We start from the raw sequence: 18,942 nt of genomic DNA on the forward strand, positions 1-18,942 counted from the left end.
AAAACTTTCATAATACAGCCAGTAATTCACAGTAAACTATTTAAACATGTGTTCTAACAGTATTATAGGCAATGCTAATCGTCTTTGTTTTGATTATTGCTTCTTATTAATAATAAGTTATTATTTACTTAAACCTTTTCCTTAATTACTTTCCCCTCAGATTTCTGTATTCAACGGAGAGCTTGTCATTCACAAGCAATTGGATGACAGTCATATTTGCCCTTGGCAATTGAAGATGATGTTACTATGGAAACAAATTGTACTTCTAGCAATCACTGGATGCCATGCAGGTAAGATATTTTACTACACATTTTAATGGAGATGAACGGCATTTGATATTATGGCCATCCATGTTTTAACACATTTCTTTTAATAGCTTGAGGTGATTTCTATTTCTAACGCACATTTTCTTAAAGGAGTAGTTCACCTAAGAATGTACCTTATTTCTATCTTTTATTCACCGTGTGATGTCTTGAATAAAAATAATTCTTCATTTTGTATAACAATCCTTTACAGTTAATGAAGAATCCAAAAAATAATAAAATACCCGAAGATGGTTGTAAAACGCAGGCCAAGATTAACGGCCGCAAAGCTATATAAAAATGTGGGGTCCTCCCTCTGTTCCCATATTAGGTACGGTCCCAATAAATGTGGTTATAAACTCCAAAACATCCAAAGCCTCTCGTGTCGGCTTGCGGTGTGTACTTTTTCAAAATATTTCATACCATACTACTTCTATGGAAGTAAACTACTTCCGGGATAAATTGTCTCAGGCACCAATGACGCACCGCACGTACCTGGGCGCACGTGTGAATGTAAATGTTCTCCTGTTCAAACGCCCCGGTGAGTTATTCGCTTGTGTCTGTAGGCTATTTAATTTATGTCATGGTAAATTACATTTTTCATTTTCTTCAACATAATGCAATGTTTTAAAATTACAGTAGCGATATACTAAAGCAATAAGCCACAAGAGGCGAGTGGTTACCGGGGGAGTATACACCGGCTGAGAGGCGTTGGGAAACACGAGGCGCAGCCGAGTGTTTCCGACCCTCTCAGCCGGTGTATACTCCCCCGGTAACCACAAGCCTCGCGTGGCTTATTGCTTTTCTAAAACGGTCACAATAATTGCAACATGAAAATCATAGCATTGCATTATTTAAAGAAAAAAGTACACTTCTCCGCCACCAGGAAGAGACATTTCCTTGCGTTTACCAGTCACATCCAGGAATGGAACTTACGGAAGGCAGTGTGTGTTTACAAAGTCACGTCATTCTTTTTGCCAAAAAAATAGGGAAACAACACTTGTGTTAGATCAGTCTCATGTTAAGATACATATTCGATCCATACACATGTTTATTTTCATCCAGATTTAGCTGCTATGTGGGTGAACAAAACATCAAAAACGCTAGCATAGCAACCTAAGCTAAACAGCCGAGTGGTGCCTGGAGAATAGAGGGCGCTTGTTGCCTTTACAAGCCCCGCCCGGAGCCATTCAGTCACTGTCCTATGCATGTGGGCGGTGCTTAGAAGCACCCGCACGGCAGGATTTGAGAGGAAATCAAACGCTCGCTTCTCTAGTTCAGCCTCACGGCACAGTGGAAAGAAATAACGCACCTGGCTTTGATATAAACTGATTCAAGGTGTGGGTTACAGTCTCAGGTATACCATGGCAACCAGCCAATCAAAATCAAGGAATGGAACTAGCCGTTTTAGAATAATGGATAACACTTGGGATCACACTGTGAGCGTTGTTTTGGAGTTTATAACATCATTTTTTACATCGTTTTTTGCTGCTGTTAATTTTGGTCTTAATTTACTACTTCTTTGTTTTTGGATTCATTAATCATAAAGTAATGTTATACAAAGAAACAACAATTCTCCTTCAAGATTCGAGACGTCATGGTCCATGGAGACCTTCATGGATTGTGCATCGCCAATGCATCCCCAATCCCCAATAAACGAAACAAAACAAGATAACATACTCTCAATCAACACTGTGATCATAACTGTAGAACTTAAGAATGCTACTCTACCAATAAGGTTCTATTGATTAAGTTGCTGTTATCTTTGCCACGGTGTCCTTCACCAATTCCCACAGCAACCCGTTCATTTACAATACACTGTCAGGGGCATCTGGGATTCCATCCCTGTTCCTGTTTATGACATGTCCAAGATTATTATCAGAATCCCTGGAATGGAACTGGCTCTGCATTTGAGCACAATCTACTTGCTAGTGTACCTTGTTCTGCCCTTGTGGCCACACGGGATTTGAGGAGGAGAAACACAGATACTCTACAAGAATGTCAACCTTTGCACAAATGACATTGTAAATCCCAATGAATGTTATTCAAATTGGCTCATGGGTAATTCACACCCACGTCTCGGGGGAGTAAGCTCCAAGCAAGCTAACCTTAAAGGACATACTAGTGGTATTAACATTCAGGTTATTCTGCTCTTTGTTCTGCCTTTTGCAGCAGTTAATACAGACCATTATCGGCTTTTCGTGAATTAGATAGTAGTTTTACTTTTACACAGTTCGGTACAACCCTTCTTGATTCTGGAATCTGAAAATGAACACAAAACACCAACAATAAAATGCACCTGGGCATGCAAACTCTTCCACTTCCACCACCCCACATGTCTTGTTCTGCAGTATGTTTATCAGTCTCATTTGTAAATAAGTCTTCAAGAGACAAGGATGTGGTCACACACACACTGTCAAAGTGCCAATATTTTGTTTCACTAGTAAGAGACCACACCTCTGCTCAGGTTAACAGCATTTATTGAACAAGTGAGATGTATGCATGCGAGTGTGTGTGTGTGTGTTGCCGAGGAGCCCGAGGCAGGGCGAGGCTCAGGATGGGGAAGCAGCCTCACAACTACATTTTAGGACGCAGAGTAAAAAAATTACTCTGAAGAAGCTTTTTTTTCTTTTTTTTTCTTTTTTTTACTATGCATTCTAAAATATAATATTGGCTATCAGTCTGTGTGGCCACATTCTTGTCTATTGAGGACTACTATTTAGATTATTCTGCAGTGGGCCGGCACCACTGTAAGGACTTGCATTAGTACATGTCATTTTGACCTTGACCTTTGACGTCACAACCCAAAATGTAATAATCTCTTCAAAGCAGCTTACTGATCATTCCAAGTTTCATGCCATCCGTCCTGAGCGCCCTCAAGTTAATTTGTTCACACACAGGCAGGCAGATAGACAGACAACAGACAGACGCACGCACGCACGCACGCAAGCACGCACACAAGCAATTACAATACTATGCCATGCATGCATGTGGGCAGGGTAAAACTGATGAGATTTGAATCTCCTCTACAGGTCAACATGTCAACATTGTACAAAGGATATCTAAAAACCATATAACCCTACTTATTTTGTTGACCCAATGGCTTTTCCAGTCGGCCACTATTAGGTCAAAACGTCCACTTTCACACAACATATCTAAAAAATCACACCCGTGTGAACTGAGCGGTGGTTTACCCACCAACCCTCCCCCCTCCCCCCCTATACTGTACTGTACATATTCTGTGTTCTATATCTATGAATTCGATGTGTTCTAGATCTATGAATTCTGTCACCCCCCCCCCCCCCCCCCAGGCTAGTCTCAACAGCACCCTCTTACCCACCAACCCCTCCCCCCTTCCCCCTGTGTGTGTGTGTGTGTGTGTGTGTGTGTGTGTGTGTGTGTGTGTGTGTGTGTGTGTGTGTGTGTGTGTGTGTGTGCGCGTGTGTGTGTGTGCCTGGCCTGGCCTGGCCTGAAAACAGCGCCCCTCCCTTAACATGTGTGGTCATAAAAGGTACTACACCACATTCTTCAGGCTACATACAGACCCACCCACCCACCCACATACAAACATACCTACACACACGGCCACGCTATGGAGACGGTGTGACCACCGCTCAAAAATGAATGGACAGATTGCGATAAAACCTTGTGAGCATAATGATGCTCCCTGGGCAGTACACATTTTAGTGTGTTTGTCAGAGTAAAGCCCAGTCTGTAAAGCCAGTTCATAGTTGGCAAATGAGTCATGCAGATGCAGCAGTCATTTGTGTAGGTAGGTATGTATGTTTGTTTGTTTGTTTGTTTGTATGTATGTATTTATGTATGTATGTGGGTGGGTGGGTCTGTATGTAGCCTCAAGCCTGTGGTGTAGTACCTTTTCAGACCACACATGTTAAGGGAGGGGCGCTGTTGTTCAGGCCAGGCCAGAACAGGCAAGGCACGCTCACACTCACACACACGCACGCACGCACGCACACACACACACACACACACACACACACACACACACACACACACACACACGCGCGCGCACAGACTCCACCGCTCAGTTCACACGGGTGTGATTTTTTAGTGTCTGTGTAGGGCTGTCACGACCATGACTTGACGATTATTTGCGATTATATTGCGATGGATGATTGAATTGTGTTGGCATGGGACATCGGAACATATAAACAAAGATTGCAATATATTTCTCCCCCATACCCTGTACCCCCCAATTCCCCCACCTCCATACCCCCCCCCCACAACTCACGATAGCCCCCAACTGACACCCCACCCTACCTCTGTCCTCCATACCCTCGTACCCCCAAGTCCTTGAAGTATCTCCCATAGTATGCATACAAATACTGTATATACCTATATATATATATATATATATATATATATATATATATATATATATATATATATATATATATAGGTATATACAGTATATATATATATATATATATATATATATATATATATATATATATATATATATACTGTATATCGTCGTTGTCGGGTGGAAACCTTGTATGTCCAAAACCGTTTGTTACAAATGTATCATTTTAAAAATGATTTAAACTAGTGAAAACAGCCGATCTACAAGCACACAACGCCTCGCACGTGTGCTTGTAGATCGGCTGTTTTCACTACTTTTGTGCGACGGCCTTGTGTGATGAAGCAGTGCTTTACTTAAAAAAAAAATACAAATTTGAAACTTGGAGATACAAGGTTCCCGCCCGACAGTGGCGATATATTTTATTAATAAATGTTTTCTTTTTACCCATATTATCTCCAAAATGTAGTCGTTGAACTCAATAATGGATATACAGTACCAGTGGTGCCCACGCACGTCGCTCAACACCCCTCCCCGCACACATTGTGTGTTGTCACTGCTGTTGTATCTATCCTATTGACTCACCTGCCAGTGAGGAGCCCCCACTGGGAGGACGTAGAGCCTTCGTCCTACTCCTCCCGCTGACAGGTGCTGCCTCAGCCTGTAGCCTGTAGGACTTTGTGTAGTGACAAATCTCATCTTCCCCGCCTGGCTTCCCTCCCCCGAAAACAGGCCAATTTTGTTTATATAGACACTCGACAAAGCCGGCTGCACCATGGTGGATTCAAACCCCCAGACTCCGCAGTGGTGGGCAGCTACTTTACCTCTGTCACTACCAGCGGTGTCGTACCAAATTCTGGGCCCTGGGTACAAGGATTCATTCACATTTTGTGCTTTAACTATTGAAAAATAGCAGATATACAAGCTCACAGCGCGGCACCGAGTGCCGCACTGCGAGCTTGTAGATCTGCTATTTTTGAAAAGTCGTGAAAATGTGTGCAAGTCTTTGAATATTTCAAGTCCTTCTAAGGTTTTTTGAAAAAACTATGTTTGACAGTGGTGCTCAAACCTTTTCATGTCAAGGACCCCCAAGAGCCCCAAAATGATATGTATTTGGCCACGGACCCCCATCTCAAAATATTTAGTTGCAGGGACGCCCCTAGAAGCAACATTTGAGTTACAAATGTTCGCTTAAAAGACACATACTATTCAAAGATTTGCACACATTTTCTTGACTTTTCAGAAATTGCAGATCTACAAGCTCGCAGCGTGGCACTCGGTGCTGCGCAGTGAGCTTGTATATCTGCTATTTTTCAATAGCTAAATAATTAAGGCCCCTCCACCTTGGGCCCTAGTAACTCAGTCCCCCCTTGTGACGCCCCTGGTCACTACCACGAGTTGAGAATGAGATATGGAGATACAAGATTTCTGCCTGACGGCAACAAGGTCTGCAAAGACGTCTGCATGTGTATACTGTATCTTGCAATGTACGAGTGCTGCACGCCTCTCACTGTGAGCTGCTTGACCTTGTCAAAGCAGGCTGGCTGTGGTTGTGATTCTCGTTGAAACCAGTGCAGCACTTATTTGCAAACAACACAACCCCTTCTGCACCTCACCTCCCACATCGGCATACAGCAATAAGGAACCCAAAATACCAAACAGACACAGGTGGGAAAGTACACGCCACTGCGAGGAAATTGTCAATTCGCCCATCTGCCTCATGCCTACGGCCTCAAAATACTGCAGGGCCCTTAAGGTTTTTCAGCGTAGACAATCGGGCTATACCTCCAAGGCTACACATTGCAGCGAGCTTTTAGAAAATGATTGCCAATTTCCTACACAACAAACAGCATGATTGTGTAAATAAAGATCAAACCATTATTTAATGTGTTGCTTCAGTAGCTTTCATCACTGTTATGCAGATATCTATATATTATAATACACAGAATCTCTGTCTGTGTTCTGGAGATTGTATGGATCAGTTTCCCTGTTTCAAAACCATACCGTCGGCCTCGCGGACCGGGTGGAGCGGCACGTTTGTGCCGCTAAGCCAGTATAAATCCCTGATTGGCTTACCCGACAAATTGTGGTGATTGCATAATGTTTGCATACTAACTTGTCATGTTCCTTCCTACCTTGAAGTAATTAGGATAACCCATCTTTCAAGTGATTGAAATAGACATTTAGGTCAAGTGTTAATCTCAGCAAGTGATCATTTTTAATAGGTGATTATACAATAAATGAAAGAACATGACATCCTGAAAATGTCTCCCCCTTAAAAAATGTATTTGTATTATTTAATTTAATTTGATAATTTCTCTAATTTTCTCGCAATTTCATTCGCAAGCTAATAGATGATTTGCTTGTCCTTTATCTCAAACCATTCCAAAGTATCCCTGCCATTTATTTTTGTTTTGTTGATTCATTTCTAGATGGTAACCTCATATTGAGAATGTGTCAAGAGTTCATTTTTCCTGTTCTCAGTTAGGTCTAATTTTGTGGAATTAATACCCCCACAATCTGCCAGGAGTCTGCTATTAATATGCCTTCTATTGACTTTTGCTTCATGTTGGACAGTTTTTGACATCCTATCATCTTCAGCAGCTTGCAAAGCACATCCGTATGAAATAAAGTGTATTAAAAAGGTTTTGAAAATGGACCATATCACAATAATCAAGTTGGTTATTCAGTAAATCCTGTTATAATCTTGAAGAAATTATTTTTGGAGCTGTGTGAAGCACAGGCTCCCTATACGTGGCTGTGTGGGTCTGTCTGTCTGTGTGTCTGTGGTATGTAGCCTGAACTTCCTAAACTTCGGCACGCTACTAGTCCCACAGTTTTGCCACCACACACTCGCGCCATATGTCAAATCGACCGGCTTACTCGGGAATCGTGGGCTAGTAACTTGCTAAGAGAAAGGTTCAATAGTTTAATTGATATTAATTTATTAGTGAATTAATTTTCCCCATTGACTTATAATGGGAATCGCAAAAACTCACATTCAATTATTTGTCTCTCGCAAACCATAGGGGCTAGAGTTTCAAGACTTGGAGAGGAGGTTCATAATGATTTCAAGGATTAAATAAAAAATAATTGTGTCATTTGGCCGCATGGTGGCGCCATAACACCCCACTTTACGTTTTGGCCTGTAACTCTTGAACCGTAGGTCGGAAAATTAAAAATATTTTTTCCCTGGATTCCTTGGGTCATGACGCATCTCCCCATATAGGCCACGCCCATTTGCGCCATGATAGATTTTCCGCCATCTTGAATTTTCTCCAAAACACACTTTTTGCTCCTTTTCCTACATATTTTCTTCAAATGTCACAAAAATCGGTACACATGATCCACACACACACACACACACACACACACACACACACACACACACACACACACACACACACACACACACACAGCTCCACTTCACACGGGTGTGATTTTTGGAGCTGTGTGAAACACAGGCTCCCTATACGTAGCTTTGTGGGTCTGTGTGTCCGTATGTAGCCTGAACTTCCTAAACTTCGGCACGCTACTAGTCCCACAGTTTTGCCACCACACACTCGCGCCATATGTCAAATCGACCGGCTTACTCGGGAATAGTGGGCTAGTAACTTGCTAAGAGAAAGGTTCAATAGTTTAATTGATATTAATTTATTAGTGAATTAATTTTCCCCATTGACTTATAATGGCAATCGCAAAAACTCACATTCAATTATTTGTCTCTCGCAAACCATAGGGGCTAGAGTTTCAAGACTTGGAGAGGAGGTTCATAATGGTTTCAAGGATTAAATAAAAAATAATTGTGTCATTTGGCCGCATGGTGGCGCCATAACACCCCACTTTACGTTTTGGCCTGTAACTCTTGAACCGTAGGTCGGAAAATTAAAAATATTTTTTCCCTGGATTCCTTGGGTCATGACGCATCTCCCCATATAGGCCACGCCCATTTGCGCCATGATAGATTTTCCGCCATTTTGAATTTTCTTCAAAACACACTTTTTGCTCCTTTTCCTACATATTTTCTCCAAATGTCACAAAAATCGGTACACATGATCTATGGACTCATGCGATAAACATATTCAAAGGATATTTCGATAGTCCATACCGTTCTTCCGTAACAGGGTTCCAAAGTTAGCGGGAGGAGCCCGTTTTGTAAGAAGTAGCCATAAATCAGAAACGAAACATCCAGTCAACACCAAATTTTAACCACAAGTCACGGGTGGGATATTCAACAAATCCCCAAAAGCATTTCCAGTTCGACCCATAGGGGGCGCCACAAACGCGCAAAACGTAACCGTTTCATGCCAAAACGTGTTTTTCAGGGGGAACGACCCTCTCAAAACGAAACACAAACGATCTCTGGAGCGACGCGACAACGTAATCGCCTTGCGGAACTTGTGGGAGGAGCCTATTTCTTAAAAACAAGAAACCATATCCTTACTTCAGGAACGCAGGAAACGCAAAACACACTTTTTGCTCCTTTTCCTACATATTTTCTTCAAATGTCACAAAAATCGGTACACATGATCTACACACACACACACACACACACACACACACACACACACACACACACACACACACACACACACACACACACAGCTCCACTTCACACGGGTGTGATTTTTTAAATGCTAATCCCTGATGTGGAGAATTTCCAGTTTAGTCTAAACTATTTGGAATTGCTGGGCTACTGATGTTGACTGTCCTAGTTTAATCATAGCATTAATAAGCACCCGTGAAGTTGCATACAAACTATTCAAAGTTTGATCTCTGATCATATGGCAAAATTAGACTAATCTCATAATGACTAAAGTAACTGTACTCTACTAGTGGAACAAATGGACTCAGGTGACATGCTCAGTGACCGAGATGGTTTACCAGGCTATCATAAACCTAGAACTGTAAGATCTGTAAGATCAGATCTGTTGATGATGTTTTGCTCATTACCTCAGTCACTTGTTTTAATGGCTAACAAATAACCTTCAAAGAGAAGGGGCAATACAGAAAAAAAAAAATTATTTATCCACACCATCCCACAACGCGTTTGTTCAGATACTCTGTACTGGACATTGTTGAATTAGTCTTGCGTCGCGTTCCCCCCGCCAACCCAAGACTCTTTTCTGAGCAGGGGTCTCGCCTCTCACGCAAACGAAGATGCATTGACGCCAAATCCCCCCAAGTTCACACTCACAACAGAGTGTTTTAACAAAGAAACAAGCCTATATGCATATCAATAGACCTTTATTGTAGTTGCTGAGCGAAGTGCGCTAGATAAGCGACCCCCAAACATTGAATCACCAATGCACCACTGGTACTGTATATCCATTATTGAGTTCAATCTTTGTACTATTTTCTCTGTATAGGTTAAAGGGACCTTTTTCCAGTATCGTGACCTTTCTTTCTCCCTTTCTCTAGCCTGTGCAGAGGATGTGATATTTCAAGGGCCCAGATGGAGGACAGAGCCCAGTGACCTCTTTTTGCCTATCAATTCTCCAGACCAGCAAGCTACCATTAGATGTGAGACAGAAGGGAGCCCATCTCCACAGTACAGGTAAAGTGCAGTGTCTAACTTACAATACTGCCTTGTCATGGAAAATCTCCATCTGCCCGCTGTTTACTCTGCATTACCATCACATCATAGAAAACCTCCATTCGATGCTACCTAATTGGTTGATACTTGCAAATCCTCACTGCTGCATTAAGTAGGATACCGATAGCATAGATTGTTATTGATTTTGGGTGGAACAACATTTTCTGGACGTAATTGCTCGGGGGAGATACTGTACCGTCCAACATATAAGTTATGCTTGAAAGAGTAACTCCTTAATTGAGTGTCCTAACTGAAAAGGTTCAGAGTTAATTCAGTTTGATATATGATTTTTAAGCTAGAGTCAGAAAGCCAGCGCATTAGGTAATGAATATGCCTTCACCGTAGATGTGAACAAGGTTAACTTAATTAGAGATTTACGCCGCTGTATGATAGAAGCTGATAATATGGGGCAAGGATTAAGAAATCATTAGACGAGTAAAAAGGATTTAGGATGACTAATTTGCGCCATAGATCCTTTGATACTCCCGTTGCTGCGGAGTATGCCTGAATACAGCAGATACAGTAGTACCGCTTTTGTGGTGGATTGTGTTTCGCAGCTTGGTCAGCATCATGTAAATGCACAGCAAGCAGTGGAGAGATGCTATAACCTTGTGAGTGACATTCGGTTAAATGCGTACATTTCCTCTAATGCGTCTGTGCTGGGAACGTGGTTTAAGCACAGCGGCAGGGGGTATCGTTATGCTTGTTTTTGCCAGCTGAGCTATCCTGGACGAGGTCTCAGCTGTATAGCTTGCATATCACAGAAACACACGGAGTGAAAGGGTTCCCACCAGTACGTTAAACCATTATTGACATTCACTTTTGTTGTTCAAAAAGCACATTTGGATTGCTTTTGGGCCTGATAGCATGGCAGTATAATGTATTTTATTCCTAGCTAGGAACAATCTTAGGTTTTGAAGAACATCTCCAACTGATCCCTGCTCTGAGAGTGTAATGCAGGGTTCCCCAATGGGGCTACTGTCTGGCCCACACCAACCCCAGTAATAATGGTGGTATAAGAGCAGCAACAACACCAGTATATCGTCGTTGTCGGGTGGAAATCCCATATCTCCAAATTTGTACGTTCTTTTGCAAATCATACAAGGCCGTCACACAAAAGTAGTGAAAACAGTAGATCTACAAGAACACAACGCCTCGTGGTGTTCTTGTAGATCGGCTGTTTTCACTAGTTTAAATCATTTTATAAATGATAAATTCAAAACGAACGGTTTTGGACATACAAGATTTTCACCCGACGAAAACTGTTGCTGGAGTAGCGGGAACACCACCGTCACCCCCTGCAATGTTGTGGCCCTCGGCTTGGTACCCTAGAAATAATTCGGCCCTTGGAGGAAACTAATTGGGGAAGCCTGGTGTAATGTCTGTAAAGTTTACCGTGGATCAGTACTGAAAGATATGGCTTAGTTACTCGCTTCAGCATCACCTACAATACAAATGTGTGTGTTTTGACAAATACAGTGAAAATTTACATTAAACCATTTTTAAATATGGCTATTTGACCATGTTAATAGGTGCTCTCGTTCTCTTTTCGCAGCAGATGACCTAATACTTTAAACTCGGTTACCGTATCCACTTAAACCCTATAAGGTTGACCGGTATCCCTCAGGGCTCTATATTGTACCATTTTCTGTTTTCTGCTGTTATGGGGAAAGCTTTAGCATTTTTCAGCGAAAGCTTTTCCCACAATACGGATGCTGGGGTTTAAGTGGTCAATAAATGTAGATCATTTCATTTAAACCATCTGTAAAAAGAAGAATTGCTACTTTTGCAAGCAACCTCTCTAAACATGGGATTGAAATGTGTTGTAATTCTTTTAAAGGCACTGTTTTTTGTCCAGGGAGGTTGTGCAAGGGATCATTTTGTGTCTTTATTTGGTTATGTCAGAGGTTATTTTCCTTCACACTGATCGTACTTGACTTGTTTCCCTTCTGGCAAGGAGATGACTTTTTTCATTTTAAATGGAAGACGTAAATGCTTGGCAATTTATTTAGACACTGAAATTAGTTTCTCGAATGTCCTGAAAACATTGCCCTGAATGTCCTTTGGAAATATCCTTTAGAGTTGACATGACACCGTTTACATCTGTGAATTTTATCCATACTGCTGATGAATGAATGAATGAATGAAATTAATTGTATAATTACCTTTGCCTTTGAAAAGTGTAAAACATTTTAAGCTTCCAATGTGTAATCATTTTCAACTTAACATTAGTATATTACCATACCAAATTATTCAACATTTGTTATGCACCAGAAATTATACTGCCTAGTCAGTGTTTATCTTTAATATTAGGCCTACGGCTATATATTAGCCCTGGCTAGGAAGTCAAACATTTGGTGTCTTCCCGTGACCCAAACGTACAAAAATGCATTATGAATTAACCACAATTAGGTATTAGATCTTTCAGTGTAGCAATGTGACACACTGTGACCTTGTAGATCTGCTATTTTTGTCATTTGTGAAACTTTTAGAAAAATGCATGCTATGGGTCCCATGTCTCTAATGCATTATATATATACAAGTACCTTATGATGGATTTTAATCTGCTTATAAAACTGCATAATTATAGTTATATACAAACTCAGTTTTAGTTATAAGAATATTATTATTCTTATAAGCATTATGATCATTTATGACTACAACTATTAATTATACAGTGTTATACACAGATTATAATGCATTATTGGCATGTTTATAATGCATTCTAGACATGATACATTATAGATACATAGTAAGCATTACCAGAATTTCAGGAAAAGTTTTTCTTTTAATTATTAATATTAGGAAGTTGGGATCTTACATTTTGCAAAAATGTGCCCCTTTTTTGTAGAAAAGGTAATGTGTTTTTACTCACGACCCATTAAAACAGAACCTATGTTTGGGAAACACTGCTGTAAATTGACTATACTCATGCATAAAGCAGTGATTCTCAATCTTTTATGGACTGGGCCCACTTGAAAATCTGTGTTTGCGCCGTGTTAAGTGACTGACATTGAAGCATGCCGGACCTAAGAATGTCCTGATTCATGATTCATAGCTGATGATTCATGGTTCTCTTGACCCCTCCCACATCTTAATGTATTCCCCTGCAGCATTGTGAACGGCATTTGGCAGTATTTGATCTAATTAGAATAACTGTGGATAGAAGGACAAGGAGTCTGAATTGGTAAAACTAGGGGATCCTTACCCTGGCTTCTCGTCACCCGTCTGATCTCTAAACTGGATAAATACCCATATGCGGCCTTATAATATGCCTTGATATTATGATGACACCCTTTGCCCCTCTCTGATTGGCTACTGTTTATACACGGCCCGTGATTGGCTGTGGACACAGATGGACACCAACGGACACCGATGTCAAATCAACTTAAAAGAAATACCTACAGTAGGTGCTATATTATTGACTCAGATCTAAATTTGAATGCACAAGTTAACTTTTTCAATTGAGAAACATCTCAAAAATCAAGTCCTTTCTGTCCAGTGCTGATCTAGAAAAAGTCATTCATGCATTCATCGCTTCCCACTTAGACTGCTGTAATGCTCTTCATTCAGGTTTAACTCAGAAATCACTCTCCTGTTTGCAACTTGTGCAATCCGCTGCTGCCAGGCTTCTAACCAAAAAAAGCACGACCATGTCACCCCTGTCCTGGAAACACTTCACTGGTTTCAGGTTTATTTAAAATTAGAATCGATTAAATTAATTTTAATTACGTTTAAGGCTCAAAAGGGTCTTGCTCCTCGTTACATCTCCCCCTATGAATCTCCCTGTGGCCTGAGGTCCTCAGGCAAGGGGCTCTTCTGTAATTCGACTTATGTAACTAAGGGTGATCGGGCCTACGGCTACGCCGTCCGAGCTCCTATAGGCTCTGGAATGCTCTACCTGAGACAATTCATCTCACTGATTCCCTTACATCGGTTGAATCACTATTAAAACGTCCCAGAAAGCATTCCTGTAAATAACCTTTTCTTTGTTCCATTACCTTTGGCTTATGGTTATCTCTTGTTTTTTTTTTTTTTTTTTTTTTATCTTGTTTTTTTTTCCTTTGTGAAATTCTTGTTTTTGTGTATTCTGTCTCATGTTTGTGCAGCACTTTGTGACTCATGTCTAGAGAAGTGCTATATAAAAATGTATTGATTATTCTTATTTGTATTATTATTATTTTTTTTTTTACTGTGACGTCAGGCATGTCCATTATAGGCATAATCCGGCAACACACAGATATACTCCCAATGTCAGCTTTATGAGCACAGGTAGACAACTTGGTGTGAAACTTTTCCAGTATTGCTGGTACCGTATTACTTTGGTGACAATGTACCGCTTCACAACGTATGTGTGAATCAGCATGTTCAGGTTCCGGTACTCGGCGTTGGCCGGGTTCCTGTGTGGGTGTAATACGCTCTCCCTCTCCCTGCCTCTCCCCAGCTCCCTCCCGTCCTCCCCCACTCAATCCCTCTTTCTACTTTTCCCCCTCTCTCTCTGTCTCACCTCCCCCAAACTCTCACCCCGCTGTCTCTGATCTCCCATTCTCTTTATCTCTCTCCTCTCTGTCTATCTGGCTCTCCAACCCCCATCTCTTTCAATCTCTCCCTCCCTCTGTATCTCCTTCCTCCTCTCCCTCTCTCTCTCTGTCTCGATCTCTGATTGAGTTGTGGTCTGTCATCACGCACAACAGAAACTGTTGCCTATACGCCGATTTGCGTTGATGTCAAGCATCTCCTTATATGAACTGTGTGTCTGTCTATATCGTTGCCCTGCGTAATCTCCCTGCTGTAATTTACACTGCTGTAAATTGACTATACTCATGCATAAAGCAGTGATTCTCAATCTTTTATGGACTGGGCCCACTTGAAAATCTGTGTTTGCGCCGTGTTAAGTGACTGACATTGAAGCATGCCGGACCTAAGAATGTCCTGATTCATGATTCATAGCTGATGATTCATGGTTCTCTTGACCCCTCCCACATCTTAATGTATTCCCCTGCAGCATTGTGAACGGCATTTGGCAGTATTTGATCTAATTAGAATAACTGTGGATAGAAGGACAAGGAGTCTGAATTGGTAAAACTAGGGGATCCTTACCCTGGCTTCTCGTCACCCGTCTGATCTCTAAACTGGATAAATACCCATATGCGGCCTTATAATATGCCTTGATATTATGATGACACCCTTTGCCCCTCTCTGATTGGCTACTGTTTATACACGGCCCGTGATTGGCTGTGGACACAGATGGACACCGACGGACACCGATGTCAAATCAACTTAAAAGAAATACCTACAGTAGGTGCTATATTATTGACTCAGATCTAAATTTGAATGCACAAGTTAACTTTTTCAATTGAGAAACATCTCAAAAATCAAGTCCTTTCTGTCCAGTGCTGATCTAGAAAAAGTCATTCATGCATTCATCGCTTCCCACTTAGACTGCTGTAATGCTCTTCATTCAGGTTTAACTCAGAAATCACTCTCCTGTTTGCAACTTGTGCAATCCGCTGCTGCCAGGCTTCTAACCAAAAAAAGCACGACCATGTCACCCCTGTCCTGGAAACACTTCACTGGTTTCAGGTTTATTTAAAATTAGAATCGATTAAATTAATTTTAATTACGTTTAAGGCTCAAAAGGGTCTTGCTCCTCGTTACATCTCCCCCTATGAATCTCCCTGTGGCCTGAGGTCCTCAGGCAAGGGGCTCTTCTGTAATTCGACTTATGTAACTAAGGGTGATCGGGCCTACGGCTACGCCGTCCGAGCTCCTATAGGCTCTGGAATGCTCTACCTGAGACAATTCATCTCACTGATTCCCTTACATCGGTTGAATCACTATTAAAACGTCCCAGAAAGCATTCCTGTAAATAACCTTTTCTTTGTTCCATTACCTTTGGCTTATGGTTATCTCTTGTTTTTTTTTTGTTTTTTTTTTATCTTGTTTTTTTTACTTTGTGAAATTCTTGTTTTTGTGTATTCTGTCTCATGTTTGTGCAGCACTTTGTGACTCATGTCTAGAGAAGTGCTATATAAAAATGTATTGATTATTCTTATTTGTATTATTATTATTTTTTTTTTTACTGTGACGTCAGGCATGTCCATTATAGGCATAATCCGGCAACACACAGATATACTCCCAATGTCAGCTTTATGAGCACAGGTAGACAACTTGGTGTGAAACTTTTCCAGTATTGCTGGTACCGTATTACTTTGGTGACAATGTACCGCTTCACAACGTATGTGTGAATCAGCATGTTCAGGTTCCGGTACTCGGCGTTGGCCGGGTTCCTGTGTGGGTGTAATACGCTCTCCCTCTCCCTGCCTCTCCCCAGCTCCCTCCCGTCCTCCCCCACTCAATCCCTCTTTCTACTTTTCCCCCTCTCTCTCTGTCTCACCTCCCCCAAACTCTCACCCCGCTGTCTCTGATCTCCCATTCTCTTTATCTCTCTCCTCTCTGTCTATCTGGCTCTCCAACCCCCATCTCTTTCAATCTCTCCCTCCCTCTGTATCTCCTTCCTCCTCTCCCTCTCTCTCTCTGTCTCGATCTCTGATTGAGTTGTGGTCTGTCATCACGCACAACAGAAACTGTTGCCTATACGCCGATTTGCGTTGATGTCAAGCATCTCCTTATATGAACTGTGTGTCTGTCTATATCGTTGCCCTGCGTAATCTCCCCCTGTCACTCGTGTACATATACAAATTAATATTCATATCACAATATGTGTAACCATTGATACACTTAAGGATAATGACCAGTGCATATGTAAACTTACTACAGTAGCAGGCAGCAGATTGTGTTCTGGCACCACACTGTCAGTTAAAGTACAGCATATAATCACATATTCACCCTCTCAGCACTCAAATTCTATACAGCCTTTGCTCGCTTTTCACCAATATTGGTGATTTATACATTATTCATTTTTGTTGTGCTAACTTCCCTCAAGGGTAATAACATGAATACAGCCGTTTCACTTAATACAAATGACATACCAGGGCTAGGTCCTAGCTGCAACCATGCAGCCAGTATGCCACTCTTGATCGGTCGGTTGGTTGGTTGTAGGGATGGGACGATAAGCGGTATTATCGTATATTGTGATAAAAAAACACTCACGATAATCGTATCGCTGAGATTTTATTTATCGTGATATCGTCCTCCGTCATTCACTGGGATCAATTCACCTTTTATTTGCCGAGCTGCACTTAAACCCTCTATAATTGGTAAACGGTACTTATAATATACGTCAGGGGTCCTCAAATACAAATCTTGAAGGTCCACAAATATTTTTTTGAAACAGGCCCGGGTCCGGGGAAAAAATAAAACAATTAATATATATATATATATATATATATATATATATATATATATATATATATATATTAAAATAAATGTATATTCGCTTATTTTTATTATGTCGGTCAATCTTAAATAGTAGGCTAAGATACAAAAAAGTACCAACCAGGGGTTGACACCATGGTCTCAGAGGCACTTGTCCGTCTGGAAAGTACAGGTCATGTTCTACTTGCCCTCAGGTCATGACCACTTGCCCTCATTATTGTTCATCTTACATAATTAGGGATCCCTTTCTTATTTTTTTTTTTTTTACAATGGCTGATGTGTTGTTGTTTTTTTTTTTAGTAGTAGTTTGTTGATACAGTAATAACCTCGCCCACCAGGCTTCATGCAGTAATGGTCTTTTCCCGTTTCTTTCTTTATTAAAAGGGTCCTTAAATTATGACTTCACTGTCATCTGGGCTGGGGACTCCTCCAAAATCATTTGGGGGCATTACTTGATTGAAGAGAAACAACCCATTAAAGCAGGGAGAACAGAATGTTCAATGGAGCAGAGATATTTTGCGCTAGTGCTCTGGTTTCTTTTAACAAACTGGGATAATCTTCGAATAATTTATGCTTGTGTCGCAACGTGAATATCGATATGAAAACAAGGTGTCACGCGTTAGAGACAGGGGAGCACACACTGAACGCGGACGGCAGCACATCCATTTCCCCCGGTGGGGAGAACCATGGGAGAACAACATCCATGCAGAAAGAGAGGCAGCCGTCACGGGCCGTCGTGCCGTGGGCCCGTGGCACGTCGCGACAAACTCTGGAGATAAGATTACAATCCTGCAAACGTATTCACGTTGATGATGTTTAGCGTGAATGAAACCCCACTGATTTATAACTAGTTGCATTGTTGGTGGCTGCTGCTGTTGCTGCTGCTCCGAAAACATCCGCGGTCAGCGCATCGTTGTCGAAGACATGACAGCCCATAATACTTTGTTGCCAGGCATCAGCCAATCACCGCGTCGTTGTCTCTCTCTCTCTCTCTCTCTCTCTCTCACACACACACTCAGCGCATGCAATGAAAGTGAATGAATACGAGAAGTGGAAACAAAAACGTGGAGATGTTTTTCCGCTTTTTTTTTTTTACTATAATTCGTCCTGGGTCCGGTCGGCGGTGCCTCGCGGTCCGGACATGGACCGCGGTCCGCCTATTGAGGACCCCTGATATACGTACTTGATACAGTTTTTTTTTCACTCTCTATTGTCTTTGCCAAAAATAGCCTATCTACGAGCTCACAAGCTTGTAGATCTGCATTTTTTTGGCAAATGTTTCGCCCAGGATAATGGATTTTGATTATCGCGATAATATCGTAAATCGTGATTTCTTTTGGCACAATAATCGTGATATCAAAGTTTCATATCGTCCCATCCCATAG

At 41.5% G+C, this 18,942-nt stretch overlaps 1 protein-coding gene across 1 annotated transcript in view; it reads left to right on the forward strand.

Moving 5' to 3' along the window:
* Positions 1-235: 235 nt before the first annotated feature.
* The window catches only part of cntn3b (contactin 3b), a gene marked incomplete at its 5' end in the record, with an annotated part of 73,791 nt that continues 55,084 nt past the window's right edge, over positions 236-18,942 (forward strand). Inside the window, 2 exons of the mRNA XM_080729119.1 lie at positions 236-290; positions 10,045-10,180. Coding sequence (XP_080585245.1) covers positions 236-290; positions 10,045-10,180 — 191 coding nt within the window. The remainder of the gene's footprint in view (positions 291-10,044; positions 10,181-18,942) is intronic.

The sequence above is a fragment of the Nannobrachium achirus genome (assembly GCF_963921795.1).
Source record: "Nannobrachium achirus genome assembly, chromosome: 6".
Classification (NCBI taxonomy): domain Eukaryota; kingdom Metazoa; phylum Chordata; class Actinopteri; order Myctophiformes; family Myctophidae; genus Nannobrachium; species Nannobrachium achirus.